The sequence below is a fragment of the Panthera onca genome, chromosome A2 (assembly GCF_046562875.1).
Source record: "Panthera onca isolate mPanOnc1 chromosome A2, mPanOnc1 haplotype 2, whole genome shotgun sequence".
Taxonomy (NCBI): domain Eukaryota; kingdom Metazoa; phylum Chordata; class Mammalia; order Carnivora; family Felidae; genus Panthera; species Panthera onca.
This window is the reverse complement of record NC_138340.1, coordinates 7,023,382-7,041,081: the sequence shown is the minus strand read 5'-3', so window position 1 is coordinate 7,041,081 and position 17,700 is coordinate 7,023,382. Positions and strand designations below refer to the sequence as shown.

Here is a 17,700-nt window from a genome sequence, read left to right as displayed (position 1 = left end):
GTATCTGGTGTGTTTGCTGGAGAAGGAGGCAAAAGCAGCCTTCAGTTAAGAGTCAACTGACACTTCCTAGTCATCACCTTTTTGCATGGATATCCTTTTGGCATCCATTCTACACGAATATCCTTCACTCTCAATCAGTCCTTCCAAATCTAGTGATTCACTCATTAAAGTCATAGCCCAAATCCATTTAAATGTATGCAATCATTCAGACTATCTTTAATTTATCAGAAATCTTTCTCATTGTATCTCCTACTCACTGGTTCTAATTCTATTCAAATCTATGGATATAAACCAATTTCTTCCTTGATATGATCTTCCAAAGTCATTGAAGACAAATAAGGTATTCTCTTTGATAACCTCCATAACTGCCCTTATTCTAAAAACCCTAAAATAGTGATTAAGATAGGTTTTCAACTCGAACACCCTTGACTTTGTGATCTGATGTGTCCTGTTATTGTCACAGTTAACTCTGTCTTTTTTTTCCCCTAAAAATGTGGTTACTGCTATTACTTTCTTTATGATGATTCAAAATGCTTTTGTGCACAGTAGGATGTCAAAAATGATAACTATTTTTTATTAATCTATTCCTTTTATGACAATTGTTTGTTGATATATAACTGTCATAAAAATCATTATAGACCTATGATTTAAAAAAAGGAATCTTGAGTCAGACCTTCTAGAATAAAACTTTGGTGCACCAGTCTACTTTCTGTGTGACCTTGGCAGAGTTAATTAAAATCATGAGACTACAGATACCTCAGTTTACAATGAGAGTAGTAAATTTCCCTGCTTTACAAGCCTGGTCAGTGAATTAAACAAGATAATGCATGTTATGTTTCTATTGTGGTTTTTGTGACATACAGTGGACACTTGAAAAATATGAGCTTCTGTTCTTAGTATCACAAGAACTTTGTCATTTATGGTTATCATTTATCAATATTCTACTCAGACTGGGCAGCCATCAAAGATGGAATTCTAACATTAAAAATTTTTTTTTAAGTTTATTTACTTATTTTAAGAGAGAGAGAGCACACGCCTGGAAAAGGGAGAGGGAGAATCCCAAGCAGGTTTTGCATGGTCAGTGCAGTCTGTTGGGGACTGGCACTCATGAACAATGAGATCATGACCTGAGCTGAAATCAAGAGTCAGATAGCTTAACTGACTGAGCCACCAAGGTCCCCCAGAATTCTGATCATGATAAGCACATCAGGTCTGGTAGTTCTGCTGACCACCATGTAGCACTTCTAGTTAATGAAGATTCTATACCTCCCTCTTTCAGATATCACCTGCCAGGTGGACTCTACCACAAGGGAGGCAAAACATATGGACTACATAAATAAGGAGGGGAAATCACAAAACCACTAAAATGAAATACAAAGCATGTGTGAGTGTGTGTGCTCCTGTGTACATGCTCACAAGTGAGATGTGTTGTATTAAGATCAGAGGAGTTAATTGCCAAAAATGATTGATTTATTGATTGATTGAAAAATATTTAAAGCTTCTATAAATTGAAGCATCCTAAAAATTGAAAATATATGTTTATTTCCTCTGTGATAGAAAAAATTTCAATATTATTAGTGTCTATAGAATGTTAATTAATTAAAAGGAAAACAGGGATGTCTGGGTGGCTCAGTCAGTTGAGAATCTGACTTTGCCTCAGGTCAGGATTTCCAGGTTCGTGAGCACATTGGCTGTCTGTGCTGACAGCTCAGAGCCTAGAGCCTTCTTCAGATTCTGTGTCTCCCTCTCTCTCTGTCCTTCCCCCGCTCGTGCTCTGTCTCTCTCTCTTTCAAAAAATTAAATCAACATTAAAATTTTTTTAATTAAAAAATTTTAGTTAAAAGGAAAACAGAATTTTGGGGGACCAATTTACCCCAGGAGATGGGTAGGAAAGACTTCTCTGAAATATGAATATCTGAGCTGCAAGAGGAAAGATGGGTAAATGTTAAAAGGGAAATTAGGTAAGGCCACAAATTTGAGGTGGAAAGAATAGAATTTGCACTTTCTCCGTGGTTGGGTGAGGTTGGTAACGGAAAGGATTTGAGAAGTCAGTAAGATGGAGGGCAGACAGTGAGGGTCAGGAGGGACAGAGTGTGTGAGGAGCACATGTGGAGAAAGCATCCTGTATGATTCCTTATTGTGGCCATCATGTTAATAATTATATATATATATATTTTTTTTTTTTTAGCGGGTCAGAAATTAAGACTGTTTCTGCTCACTTGTCTTTGCAGGGACTTACAATGTGCCTGCATATAGCAGGTGTTTGGTACATGCAAATGTTAGATGTGTAATAAAGATTGAGACCAAAAGCATCAACAATAATGCAGAAAAATAATATAATAATATAATGAATAGTGCAAATTCATCATATACCTGAATGTAGATACACACTAGAATAGCAGAGTAAATACAGTGCATTCATATCTATTTAAAAGGGTAATACACCATGAGCAAGTCATACCTATTCTAGGAATGGAAAGATGGTTTAACGCTAGGATGTTTGAAAAACAATTCATCACAAATACAGGGAAATTAAGAGGAATTATAACCATAATCGCCATAGAAAATAAATTTGAGGAAATGTAGCAGCTATTTTCATGGTTGGCAGCCAGGACACAGCCTCTCACCAAAGGAGGAATCTAAGAACAATTTCTTAACCCAATAGAGGACAGCTGTTTAAAACTGTAGCCAACAGGGTCCCTCCATTCAAACACTAAAACATTTGTGTTAAATTCATGAAAAGGCTAAGGCAGTCCACATTCTCATGAACATTTAAAAAGACTGATGAAAAAAGAAAATTAGCCTGAGAACCAAATGTCAGAAACAATGATGTTACTTGTAGATACACTGTGGACACTAAAGGTAAACACAACAATACTGACTATTAAGTGCTCTAAGTAAGTCAAATCTGCCAGCAAAAACAGAGAATATTATAAAAAAATCCAATCACATGGGAAACAAACTAGGCAATATCTTGGGCTTAATAGATCTTCAGTGAGTAGTTAAGAAATAAATGATGGGACAGGAAATCAAACAGGAGCCTACTATTTATGGGAAAGAATAGAGAAGAGGAGGAAACTCACTAGAAAATAACTCTTACTGGAAGAGGCTCTAGATTGTGAGAGAGGTAAGGAGACTTAGCAGGAGCTGGAAAAGACTGGTTTAAGTAGCAAGTAAAGCACCTTCAAACTACAATGACTTCAGCTTTGTTGACTAATTAAATATGGGGCTGCTCCAGTCTCATTATTCTAGAGGTAAAGCCAGCATCCACTTTCTCGTCCCTTTTCTTCATACTCCTCCAGCCCTTACTGGAGAGCAATGATCCTAACCTCTGTGATGGTTATCACTGAAGCTTTCTCTTCTCTGCAGTGTGTCCAGAAGTAGCTCATTTGGGTTTTCCCCTAGGCTGGTATCAGAGAATTATAGGACAGGGACAGCAGGGATATGTTATTATCATCTCAAAGATGGAGTTCTTAGAGCTGCTCATTAAATAAATTGTTCTACTGACTTTCCTCTCTCCAAACAATTCAGTTCCCTTGGGATACAAAAATAAAAGAATGGAAAAAAATCAGACAATATCGTGTTTATGTAGGCAACAATGGGCAAAGCTGAAGGCAATTTCTCCAAGGAGAAATTCTCTTGTGTTTGGTTTGACTGAAATGACAATGTATCCCCTAAGGAACGTTTCATTCCTGCAAGAACCAAAACCAGGAATGAACATTCTGTGATGTTCATCCTTTAAAGACTCTTTAGAGATTTCAAAGATCACTTGTGGCTGAGTGTCATGGGGACAAACAGATTCTTTCTGAAGAAAAGCAGAGTGATTAATGCTTTTGACTGTTGAAAGGACTAAGGAGGGGCGCCCGGGTGGCTCAGCCGGTTAAGCATCTGACTCCGGCTCAGATCATGATCTCACGGTCCGTGAGTTTGAGCCCCGCGTCGGGCTCTGTGCTGATGGCTCAGAGCCTGGAGCCTGTTTCGGAATCTGTGTCTCCCTCTCTCTCTGACCCTCCCCTGTTCATGCTCTGTCTCTCTCTGTCTCAAAAATAAAATAAACATTAAAAAAAAAAAAGAAAGAAAGAAAGAAAGGACTAAGGAAATGAAGGGTGAAAACATCCCTTGACATTTGCTAGTGACATGGAAGCCTTTGTTGATGTTAGATAGGGCTCCATTTTTTACCTCTGAAGTGAGGGATAGAGGCACAAACCATCCATGTAGAGAAGCTTGAGGAGTATTGAGGAAATAGAGGTGCCAGTATAAATCACCTATTAAGTTTGTCAGGGAAGGTGAGATAGAGGTAAAATATTGCATAAAGAAATTATGGAGTATGGTTAGTTGACAAAATTTTTGCTTAATGGAAAATATGCAGCAGTTGTAACTTGAAAGAGATCGGTCATATTCAGTGTAGGTATTTGAATCCACAACACGTCCTGGCTACACACTTCACAGGATGCATATACACTCTAAGTCAATGACAATCATGATGTGCTCTATATCTCCAATACGTGGGATACATGGGTTCAGAAATCAGGCTTGTTAGTAGAAGAAGCCCTGTGTAATGTCACTCCCAGTGAGCAACCTAGGCAGTATTTGCTTCAGGTCTCCTCAACTCTGCCATCAGCAAGTTTAAAGGTCTTGACACCTAAAAGGGTAGCACTTCCAGAGACATGGCAGGAGTCCCATTGGACCTGAAGCTATCTGACTACCTGGCACCTGAGGTCCCTCATGCCAGGAGAAGGAGTCACTATCTTGGCAAAGTTGATTGAACCTGGTCACCAATGTCATTGTGTGAGCATGGCAATGGACATGCACTGGTACTCTACTGTGCTCAGTCAGTGGATGGGAGCAGCCCAACAGCATCCTCGGAGCAAAGACAGTGGTGGCTACAGATGGCTGTCAGGCAGTTATGCTCCCACAGCAAGAGACCTTTGTGGTGGGAACTTGGGGAATTGCAGCAGCTTCCTTCAGCTGAGAGCAATTCTCTAAGAGGGCTGAAGGCTGAGGGCTGCTGTCAGATGGCTGCACTCCCTGAACCTGGAGAGGAACCCTTCATTCTGAAGGGACTAGTGGGTGACCCAACACAGGCTTACCGTCCACATTATCACCATTTGGATAGTGACCTGCAACAACGTGTAGTGTTCATGAGAATTTATTTGTGAGGCATGAGGGTCAGTAGTTGGGAAGAATTGTCTTTAGGAAGTGGGAGCTCACACTGGGGCTGAGCTAAGCATACTATTATATCTTGGACCTACTCCTCTGTAACCCAATTCTCTCCCCAACTACTGCCACTAAGACAGAACACAAGATCAACCCATGCCACTGCCAAGTGGAAATTATCTGTGAGGGACGTGAAACTGAATCTTTCCAACAACAAACTTAATTTTTTTTTCCCTCCCTTCCTCTCTTCCTTCCTCCCTTCCTCCGTTCCTCCCCTCTCCCTTCCTTCCTTCCTTCTTTGCTTCCTCCCTCACTCCTTCTTCCCCCCCTCCCTCCCTCCCTTCTTCCCTCCCTTCTTCTTTCTCTCCCTTTCTCCCTCCCTTCCTTCCTCCCTCTATCCCTCCTTCCTTCCTTAATAGCCATGAGATAGGTGTTTTACATGGTCTACCTTTTCAAAACTTTTTAAAAATAAACTTTCAAAACTTTTGAATTTTTGAACCCTGAACATACTCATTAGACAAATAATTATTTTATTTTACTTTTTTTTAAAGTTTATTTACTCCTTTGGAAAGAAACAGAGACAATGTGATTGGGGGAGGCTCAGAGAGAGAGAGGGAGAGAGAGAGAATCCCAAGCAGGCTCTGCACTACCAGTGCAGAGTCCAATGTGGTGCTCAAACCAAGAAAACCATGAGATCATGACCTGAGCCAAACCAAGAGTTGCATGCTTAACCAATTGAGCCACCCAGGTGTCCCAAACAATTATTTTAAAGCAGGATGATAAGGCTCAAATTATTCATATCAAACAATTATTATAAAGAAAATCTGGAGTAGATTTTGACAACAGGAAAGTTGACAAATTGGAGTATATAGAGAGAATATTGGTCATGTGGGAAATTGTATCTAAAACTAGATGGATTAGGGGCACCTGGGTGGCTCAGATTGTTGAGCATCCAACTTTTGCTCAGGTCATGATCTCATGGTTCATAATTTCAAGCCCTGCATCAGGCTCCATGCTGACAGCTCAGAGCCTGGAGCCTGCTTCAGATTCTCTGTCTCCCTCCCTCTTTCTACCCCTCCTCTGCTTGTGCTCTCTCTCTCTCTCTCAAAAATAAATAAACATTAAAAAATAGATGGATTATACAAATTCTTTCATCTACTTGAACAGTGATGTCATAGTCTGTTTGAGCTGCTATAATAAAATATCATAAACTGCGTGGCTCTAAACAACAAAGCAAAAATATTTCTCACAATTCTGGAGGTTAGAAGTCTCTGAGAGAAGGGAGCCAACACAATCAGGTTCTGGCGAGACCCCTTTTCTGGGTTGCACATAGCTGGCTTCTCATTGTATCCACATAAGGCAGAGAGAAGAAGCAAATCCTCTTGCAACTCTGATAGGGATATTAGTTGCATTCGTGAAGATTTTATCTCTATGACCTCTTCTAATCCTAATGATCTTCCAAGGCTCCACCTCCTAATACCATCACACTGGGGGGTAGGGTTTCAACATAGGAATTTTGGGGGGACAGACATTCAATCCATAGCAAGTATTAAAGAAGAAATGAGCTTCCAATAAGGATGTGAAGGGCTACTACAAAGATTAATGGCATGATTTCATTCTTTTTTATGACTAATATTCCATTGCGTGTGTATGTGTGTATATATATGTGTGTGTATATATATATATATATATATATATATATATATATGTATATACATCTTTATCCATTCATCTATTGATGGACACTTGGGTTACTTCCATCTTGGCTATTGTAAATAAATCTGCAATACACGTGGTGGCACATATCTCTTTGAATTAGTGTTTTTGTATTCTTTGGGTAAATACACAGTTGCAGAATTCGTGAATCATATGGTAATTCTATTACTACACCATAAAAAAGAATAAAATCTTGCCATTTACAACAACATGGATAGATCTAGACATGAAATAAATAAAATACGTCAATCAGAAAAGACAAATACCGTGTGATTTCACTCCTATGTGGAATTTGAGAAACAAAACAAAGAAAAAAAGAGACAAACAAAAAGCCAGACTCCTAACTATAGAGAACAAACTGGTGGTTGCCAGAGGGAAGGTGGTGGGGGGATGGGGGAAATAGGTGAAGGGGATTAGGAGTACACTTGTCACGATGAACACTGAGTAATGTAAAGAATTGTCGAATCATTCTATTGTACACCCGAGATTAACAACATAGCACTGTATATTAATTATACAGAAAAGGTTAAAAAAATTGAAAAATATTTAAATTAAAAAAAAAAAAAGACTCAGGCGCCTGGGTGGCTCAGTCGGTTAAGCCTCCGACTTCGGCTCGGGTCACCATCTTGCGGTCCGTGAGTTCAAGCCCCGCGTCGGGCTCTGGGCTGATGGCTCAGAGCCTGGAGCCTGCCTCAGATTCTGTGTCTCCCTCTCTCTCTGCCCCTCCCCCGTTCATGCTCTGTCTCTCTCTGTCTCAAAAATAAATAAGCGTTAAAAAAAATTAAAAAAAAAAAAAGACTAATGACACATTTGTTGCCAGAGAGAACTCTGATCTTCCCCAAACAGTCCTTGGCATCAATGGATCCATTACTGGGAATTCACCCTTGTTCAAGGAAATCCGTCCTCTCATTTAAAAAACATAGTGGGGGGGGACACCTGGGTGGCTCAGTCAGTTAAACGTCCGACTCTTGGGGCGCCTGGGTGGCTCAGTCAGTTAAGCGGCTGACTTTGGCTTAGGTCATGATCTCACAGCTTGTGAGTTCAAGCCCCGCATCGGGCTCTGTGCTGACAGCACAGAGCCTGGAGCCTGCTTCGGATTCTGTGTCTCCTTCTCTCTTTCTGCCCCTCTCCTGCTCACACTCTGTCTCTCTCTCTCTCTCTCTCTCAAAAAACAAAAACAAAAAACAAAAAACAAAAAAAACGCCCGACTCTTAATTTCATCCCAGCTCATGATCTCACAGTTGATGAGTTTGAGCCTGTGTCAGGCTCTGCACTGACAATGCCCAGCCTGCTTGGGATTCTCTCTCTCCTTCCTGCCTCTCTCTGTGTCCCTACCCTATTTGCTCTCTCTCTCAAAATAAAGACATAAACTTTAAAAAATTAATAAAATTTTAAAAAATATGAAGTGAAATGAATGACACAAAGTTCTTTTCTACCTCTATGAGTCTATGGTTAAAACCTATTATTCCACATTTATTTCAAAAAAGGTGGTTCAGGGACGTCTAGGTAGCTAGGTCAATTGTGCATCTGTCTCTTGACAGCTCAGGTCATGATCCCAGGATCCTGGGACTGAGCCCTGCATTGGGCTCCACACTGAGCATAGAGTCTGGTTAAGATTCTCTCTCTTGTGCACTCTCTCTCTCTCTCTTTCTCTCTCTCTCTGCCCCCTTCCCCACTTGCACTCTCTAAAATAAAAAAAAAAAATTTTAAGGTGTTCAAATTTGGTTTAATTCATTTGACAAATATTTGAATGCCTACCATTTGGTACAGTTTTGCCATGTATAGTCAGATGAAAATTGGCTAACTACAGATCATACAAATGATGACTGTGTTATGAAGGAGGTGGCAGATGGCCACAAACTGGTACTAGGCCATTATGGTCTGGAGGAAAAAGTCCAAATACCCAAACACTATACAAGAAATACATCTGAGTGATGCAACCTGCATGGGTGATGGCTTTGTTCTCTGCATGGATGTTCACCAGCATGGTGGAATTGAAACAAGTATCGAAAAAGACAAGTGGAAGAGAATGAACTACATGGGCATGTGGAGGTCCTAATCAGAGCTCATGGCCAGAATGATAAGTAGGTTCCCAAGCATGGTGACCAGGTATATGGACAAGAACAGCCCAAAGAGTAGAGTCCCAAGGAGAGAATTCTGAGACACCTGTTTGGTTTCCTGAATCCATGTAGCTGATAATTCTGCCAGGAAACAGGCAAAGCAATGCTAATTAAAACAAACAAATAGGGGGGCGCCCGGGTGGCTCCATTGGTTAAGCGTCCGACTTTGGCTCAGGTCATGATCTCATGGTTTGTGGGTTCGAGCCCCACATTGGAATCTGTGCTGACAGCTCAGAGCCTGGAGCCTGCTTCATATTCTGTGTCTCTCTCTCTGCTCCACCCACCCTTGTGCTCTGTCTCTGTCTCTCAAAAATGAATTAAAAAGTCAACAAAAATGAAAAAAAAAAAAAAAAGGAAGGGTGTCTGGCTGACTCAGTTGGTAGAGCATGCAACTCTTGGTCTCTGGTCATGAGTTCAAGCCCCACGTTGGGCATGGAGCCTACTTAACAACAACAACAGCTGCTATTCTGAATAGGAGCCCTAAGATATAAAAATATTTTTATGATATGAATACCCAAAGAAAAACAAAATTGTACATTTCACTAGCAATCTGATATTCATCCATCAAAAAAAGGATTACAGATGCCATTTTCTTGTACAGTTATCATTACAGGGGGTAATCTATTCCTCCTTATGATCTTTATCACAAAGTAGCCATGCCTTCAGATCTATCTCAATGGACCTTCACCCTCTGGGATGTCCAGCTCAGAATCAGTCCATTTGAAATATAGAACATCAGTGGTTTGAACATCCTTCCTTCTTTTGGACTGAAATTTGCCTCTTGGATAATTCTGCTTTTCCCCACATTTCTTTTATATTGTAGCCAATCTGTGGATGTTGGTGGGCCACTTTGCTCTGTGGCCCTGTGATCCAATGGCTAATTGTATCAGAGAGTGGTGTCTGGTCCAACCTTGCTAAATAGTTTCTCTCCTGGAAATTTGGAAATGAACGTCAGATTCTGGTTAATAATCTGAGGGGATAGAGTTGATGAGATACATAAACCATTAAATTTATAAATATGATAAGCATGTTTGCTCTCATAATCATCATTATTTCATCCACTCCAGAGTCTGAAGTACCCTTCAAAGCCACAAATCTAAAATCTCTAGGGATTTTTAACTAGGCTCTCTTGGCCATTACTGTCCTTGTTCCTGGAGTTACTGCTAGCAAAAACTCTCTATGCACATGTTAGACACTCCTCTTTCCAAAAGCATTTACTAAGTCCAAATGGATCACCCAGACTATAGTGGGAAACAAGAACATGGTTGTACTGATGGATGGTACACTCCAAAAATAGGGTTTATTATGGAATCCAAGCCAACCTGGAGTCAGCAGGACAACAATATTATTCTTATTGTCCTGGTCAGTGAGTTGAAAGCAAAGGGGCAGACAAACAACATTTACCCTCTCAGGGACATCCAAGGTTGAAATCTTAAAACTCCTAATTAAATAAATGTTCCTTTTCTTTTTTTTCTTCTCTTTTTCTTTTCCCTTCCTTCCTTCCTTCCTCCCTCCCTCTCTCTCTCTCTCTCTCTCTTTCTTTCTTTCTTTCTTTCTTTCTTTCTTTCTTGATTTTATTTTTAAACTATCTCTAGACCCAATGTGGGGCAGGAACACATAACTCCAAGACCAAGAGTCTCACACTCCAGCAACTGAGCCAGCCAGGCTCCCCTTATTAATTTATTTCTAAACAGTTTAGCTAGTTGGGAGAGAGAATGATAATATAATGGAAAATGTGCTTGACAATTCTATTCCAATGTGGAGAATTTGAAGGTGATCATGTTTTTCTTCACAGTGGAAACTCTTGTCTTCTTAGGTAAGATCTCAGAGTTCAGGATTCCTTCTAAAAAATATCTCATTGGAGTCTGAGCTACATGTTCCTTGCCAATCAGAATACTTAAATAGCAATTGTAAAAGGCCTGCTAAGTGTCTGGTGGCTCCCTAAGTCAAAGACGTGGCCTATCAGTATGAATATAAAAACATGTAACAGTATCAATAAAGCTTACTAACAAAGCCAACAGTAAACACCATAGTCTTTATAATTATTAGCTCCTTTAATATGTACAGCACCCCTGACGTCTGTTATTGTTATTTTAGAGATGACTGACAGAAGTACAGAGAAGCTGACCAGCCTGATGTAGATGGCATGGGCTGGGATTAGACCAGATACTTGACCTCAGAATAGGGGGAAAACTGTGGTTTGAGAATTTTAGAAAGTGCCTTTATAAGTCAGTGGGAAAGGAAAGACTAGTATAAACTGTTAGAACAAATTTGTTTTTCATAGGGAAAGAAGAGATCTCTATATCCTACCGAACAGAAATACATCATAGGTGGAGTAAATTTTAAATTTTTAAAATGAAAATATATATTTGAGGGGTGCCTGGGTGGTTTGGTCAGTTGAGCATCTGACTCTTGATTTCAGTTCAGATCATGATCACGAGGTTCATGGGATTGAGCCCCCTGTTGGGCTCCATGCTGACAGCATGGAGACAGCTTGGGATTCTCTCTCTCCCTCTCTCTCTCTGTGTCCCTCCTCTGTTCATACTCTCTCACAAAACAAATAAACATTTTTAAAAAGAAAACACATATTTGAACTATTATAAAGAACTGTTGAAAAATATATTTGTTACAATACATAGACAAAAATTTTAACAACATGATGCAAAATCACAACCCATATCATGCCATATCAGAGATATCACATATCAAACTGGAAGGAGATTATGAATTATGACACTAACAGAATGGAATTTTATGTTAAAAACCCTATTCTAATTACCATTTTTAAATGTGTATTCATCTGAGAGAGAGAGAAAGAGAGAGTGCACACAAGTGTAGGAGGCGGGGTGGGGGGGCAGAGGATCCAAAGAGGGTTCTGCGCTGACAGCCAAGAGCCCAATGTGGGGCTTGAACTCAATGACTGCAAGATCATGACCTGAGTCGAAGTCGGTCACTTAATCAACTGAGCCATTTAGGTGCCCCTCAAATTACTATTTTGGGAACTAGACTCAATATTCTTAAGTGGTCCAGTTAGACAATGTGATACCTCCACAGTCCTACCAGTGGACAGTGCTAGTCTTATTTTAAGATATACAGGATTTCTACTTCAGAGGAACTTATCTCCCATTGAAAGAGCATTTCTGGCACAATAATAAATGAATTCTCCTCTTTCAACGATGCAGGCCATGTATAGATTAACATATGTTTCTGTATGTGTATATACGTGTGTGTGTGTGTATAAGTATTAATGTAAAATTGAATTAAAGCTCTCAAAAGAAAGTGGAAAGATTGCAAAGGAATGAAAAAGGAGATCTCAGACTTACTCTTAGCATAACAGTAAAAATCATCAGAGTAGGTAAACTCTCAAATTTGGATTTCCAGCCTTGGGATACATAATAGTCAGAGTAGGTTAGGCTATGCTGATGTTGACACAGCAACAGTGTATGTAATAGAACTAAAATGTTACTGATTTAATCAAACAAAAGCTTATTTCCTGTTCATGAAAAGTATCTACCAACTTGGGCAACAATCCAGGGGAGTCCTCTGCCTATTGGCCAGCTTTCTAGACTCTTTGGATGATCACTTCACTCCACAACAGCCATATCAAGGGAAGAGGGAGTGCAAAGAATAATGTGCCAGCTCTTATTTTGTTTTAACGGAGAAGGGACACATCACACTTCCACTCACATTTTATTAGACACATGAAAACATATTACCAGCTTTAATTTCAAGGGAGAAAGAAAATGCTATTCTCTTAGATATCCAAAAGGAGAGAATAACCAGAAATATTGTCCACCAAGCAATAAAATCCACCATTCAGATGTACACATTGAAATCCATGTGAAAAGCTGTGCAGCCTGTTAGGTAAGAATATGGGTTCAGGGTCTGAGTTCTGGATTTGAATCCTGGTTTTGCCACTTTGTCCCTCTGTTGCTTTGGGCTCTTTAGAGTCTCAAATTTCCTTACCTCTAAAATGGAGACAGTGGGGTGCCTGGGTGGCTCAGTCAGTTGAGCATCCGACTTCAGCTCAGGTCCTGATCTCGCCATTCATGAGTTTGAGCCCCAGGCTGGGTTCAGTGCTGACAGCTCAGAGCCTGGAGCCTACTTCAGATTCTGTGTCTCCCTCTCTCTCTGCCCCTGACCTACTCGCATTCTGTCTTCATCTCTCTCAAAAATAAACACTAAAAAAAAATTTTTTTTAATGGAGACAGTAATCATTTCCATTGAGGAAGATACTTAAGAAAATAGAGAGCAGCTAACATAGGTTTACCATATAATAAGCACTAAAACATTGACTTTATTTTATTATGTTTTAAAATCATATTTTATCCAGTTTAAAAAAACTTCAAAACACTGTTGGTAATACATGCACATGAACAACACAAACCCACAATAAAACACATAGAAATAAGTTAATATGAACAACTGCACTCTCCATCAACATTTCAGACAACAAGGCTGAAGTTAACGCTCCAAATCCAGGTTAGAACTCACCAGTGAGGAAGTAAGAAAGAAAGTGGAGGACATAACTTTGGGACAACAGATGGGGCGGAAATATCATCACATAAATTATGAGGAAATTGGTTGTTTAAAAATTTGTAAAAACTAGGAGAGAGAAGTCATTGATCCTTCAGGATTGGGTGAAAGGTGTGTAAGATTCAAGAGTAAACTCCAGAATCAAAGTTTTTGCTCTTAGGATCCATAAAATTTCATAGTCTTGGGGCCAGCAGATCCATCACAGACAAGAAGCCACTCTACTGAGAAGCCTTCCCAGCGCCCCCTTCACATCCTTGTTCCTCAGGCTGTAGATGAAGGGGTTCAGCATAGGAGTGACCACAGTGTACATCACCGAGGCCACTGAGACTTTCTTGGGGGAGTGAGTCACTGCAGAAGTGAAGTAAACTCCAACACCTGTCCCATAAAATAAAGAAACCACTGAGAGGTGAGACCCACAGGTGGAAAATGCTTTTTGCCTTCCCCCAGCTGAAGACATCTTCCTTATGGATGAAGCAATTCGTGAGTAGGAGAAAAGGATCCCGACAAGGGGGAAAACGCCTAGCACACCAGTCATAAAGTATATCAATGTGCGGTTCAGGAAGGTGTCAGAGCAGGCCAACTTGAGAATCTGTGTCAGTTCACAGAAGAAATGTGGAATTTTGAGATCTCCACAGAATCTCAGATGCATCATCAGAAAGATATGAAGAAGGGAGGTCATGACACCAATAAACCAGGTAACAAAAACCAGCAGGCCACAGAGGGGTGGGTTCATGATGACCATGTAGTGCAGGGGGTGGCAGATGGCCACAAACCGGTCATAGGCCATCACAGTCAGGAGGAGAGTGTCCAGGATAGGAAAAAACATGGAAAAATAGACCTGAGTGAGGCAGTCCATATAAGAGATGGCTTTGTTCTCTGTGTGGATGCTCACCAGCATCCTGGGCACGATGGTGGAGCTGAAACTGATGTCGACCAAGGACAAGTTGGAGAGGAAGAAGTACATGGGTGTGTGGAGGTGGGGGTCAGAGCAGATGGCCAGGATGATGAGCAGGTTCCCGAGCACAGTGATCAGAAACATGGACAGGAACAGCCCAGATATGAAGGGCTGCAGTTCTGGATCCTCAGAGAACCCAAGGAGGATGAACTCTAAAATTCCTGTTTGGTTTCCTGCTTCCATGTACCTGATATATCTATGAAGGAAGACACAAGAGCAACGTCGATTAGTAGGAAACCAGCACCCTCCATGTAATGAAAATGTTGACCATGGCTTTCGCTCAAGTCATTTATGAAGTCAGTCATTCTGTCTAAATGGGTCTCCATTCACTTATAAGTGAAACCCAAAAACATGGAGTTTCTTATGGCAACCACCCTTCTTAAGCGACATAAGTCAGTCAGAGAAAGACAAATACCATATGATTTCACTCATATGTGGAATTTAAGAAACAAAACAAATGAGCAAAGGGAAAAAAAAGAGAGAGAGAGACAAACCAAGAAACAGACTCTTAACTATAGAGAACAAACTGAGGGTTGCCAGAAGGGAGGTGAGGGGCGGGAATGGGTGAACTAGATGATGGGGATTAAGGCACCCACTTGTGATGAGCACCAGGTATTGTATGTAAGTGTTAAATTAGTAAATTCTTTAACTGAAACTAATATTACACTGTATGTTAACTAACTGGAATTTAAATAAAAACCTTTAAAAAAAGCCTTTAAAAATCCATATTATGTGTGTCAACTATATTAAAAAAAAAATCCATTTTATAACACAACCAAAATGGAATCCTACAGAATAGGGTCTAGAATTCCCAATCACCTATCTTGAGCATCCATTCTTTTTTTTTAAATTTTTAAAATGTTTATCTATTTTTGAGAGACAGAGAGAGATAGAACGTGAGTGGAGGAGTGGCAGAGAGAGAGGGAGACACAGAATCCAAAGCAGGCTCCAGGCTCTGAGCTGTCAGCACAGAGCCCGACGTGGGGCTCGAACTCAGGAACGGTGAGATCATGACCTGAGCTGAAGTCAGACACTCAACCGACTGAGCCACCCAGGCTCCTCAAACATCCAATCTATTTTATTTTTTAAAATGATTTCTTTTTAAATATTTTATTACTTTTTAAGTAATCTCTATACCTAACGTGAGGCTCAAATTTGCAACCCTGAGATCAAGACTCATGTGCTCTGCCAGCTGAGCCAGCCAGGCGCCCCATAAGCATCCATTTTATAATAGTCCTGTCATATGGTCACGGAGCTTCAAAATAGGACACAGCAACATCACATACCTCCTGGTAGGAGGTACCAGAAAGGACCCAACGTTACTTCTGTGGGATTCCTCCCAAAGATGTAGGACTTCAATCTAAAGACTAGGAAGCATCAGACAAACCCAAATTGAGAGACATTCTACACAGTTTCTGACCTGTGCCCTTCAAAAATGCCAGTGTCATCAAATACAAAGAGAGTCTAGGAACAGTTCCTGATTAAAGGAAGTTTAAGAGACATGTCAACCTGGGTGCCTGGGTGGCTCAGTAGGTTAAGCATCTGACTCTTGATTTCTGCTCAGGTCATGATCTCATGGTTTGTGAGTTCAAACCCCAAGTTGGGCTCCAGTGTGGGGCCTGCTTGGGATTCTCTCTCTCTCCCTCTCTCTCTGTCCCTCTCCTCTCTCGAAATAAATAAATAAACTTAAAAAGAAAGGGAGCGACATGACAACCGAATGAAATGCATGATCTTGGATTTTCTTTTGCTACAGATGACATTCTTAGGATAACCATCAAAAGTTGTAACTGTCAACATTCTGTAAATTTGAGAGTAGCATTAGATTAATGCAACTATCTTGATTTTGATCATTGTGCCATGGCTATGTGAAGAAAATATCTTTGATTTTAGGAAATAACCAAAGAGCTGGTGGTAAAGAGGTACCACACTTGTAGTGCACCTTACTCACAAATGGCTCTGAAGACACACGCACACACGAAGACAAAGGCAGAGAGAAAAGTGGACGAAGTAAAAAGTAAAGATAGCAAAATTTAACTTTGGGGGATCTGGTAAAGGATATATATAGGAGCTATTTATATTGTTCTGTCGACTTTTCTGTAAATCTGAAAGGAGGTCACAATTAAAAGTTAAAAAGTAGCATTTTCACACAATGCCGAGTGGGAAAAAAAAAAGGAAGAGAATCCATCCATAAGGTGCTGTCAGGAAAGAGTCAGACTTCTAACACTACACTTCACCCTCCCCTAGAAACCTCAGTCAGAGGGATCAGTCTGAAGTGGTCCTGAGTGAATTGTATTCTGGGTCTCAGGCGGAAGCAAACACAAATCTTCTCTGGAAGGTGCTTTCATCTGAGGATGTCTGCCTCTGTGCCCACAAGGGAGGCTGGTCTGAGATTTTCTTTCTTTTCCAGGCATGCCTGCATATGCTGGTTCCTTCCGAATTCCCAGTTTTATTAAGTACCACACTGGCCTTTCACTCCTGAAGAACCAACACTTTTGCCTTCTTGGGAATTCTAAAAATGCTGCGATTCTTCCCCCAGCCATGTAAGTACATGTAAGCCTGTGTAAGTACTGCCCTCTCTGCTGGGGCATTTGTCTTCCTGTGATCATTCCTATCCTTATTTCTCGGATGAATCATCACTTCCTCAGAGGAGCCTTCCCTGAACCCTCCCTGACCACCAGGCATAGTCCCCTATTCCACGCCTTTATAGCTTCCTGCATTTTTCTTCACTGCACAGATCATAGCTATAAATATTTGCATTTACTTATGGAACTATTTGATTAATATCTGTCCCTCTCACCACCGAATTTTAAATCACACAAGTTCAGATCACATGTTATAAAATTTGCTTTTCCTCATATCCCCAGTGCTTTGTACTCAAAGAGTATGGAGGTAGGATAAAAGTTGAAACAAAAAATGGTCATATGTAATACAAACAAGAAATCTATAGGCTAATCTCACACTGACTATAGAAGCAACAAACTGAAAAAGGAGTAAGACGAAGCATGAATTAGATAACTCAGAAAATAATTATAACTTCAAAACGAATCAAAATACATTTAGTAAAATCTAACCGTTACTGATGGGAAGGGAACAAAGTAAAATTTTAGTCACATGGCATAGAAGAATACTGCCGAAAGGTGAAAAAGAATAGCTATGTTAATTTTTTTTTAATTTATTTTGAGAGAGAGAGAGAGAGAGAGGGAGAGAGAGAGAGAA

At 40.3% G+C, this 17,700-nt stretch overlaps 1 protein-coding gene across 1 annotated transcript; it reads right to left on the bottom strand.

The window, feature by feature from the left end:
- Positions 1 to 13,451: 13,451 nt before the first annotated feature.
- Positions 13,452 to 14,694, bottom strand: LOC132678153 (olfactory receptor 7D2). Its single transcript, XM_060630143.1, has one exon. It carries the CDS (start codon positions 14,665 to 14,667, stop codon positions 13,729 to 13,731), a length of 939 nt encoding a protein of 312 aa, XP_060486126.1. The 5' UTR covers positions 14,668 to 14,694; the 3' UTR covers positions 13,452 to 13,728.
- Between the last annotated feature and the right edge of the window lie 3,006 nt (positions 14,695 to 17,700).

What these genes read in the sequence shown, in the direction of transcription:
- LOC132678153 (XM_060630143.1), bottom strand. Translation starts at nt 14,667, where the DNA reads ATGGAAGCAGGAAACCAAACAGGAATTTTAGAGTTCATCCTCCTTGGG.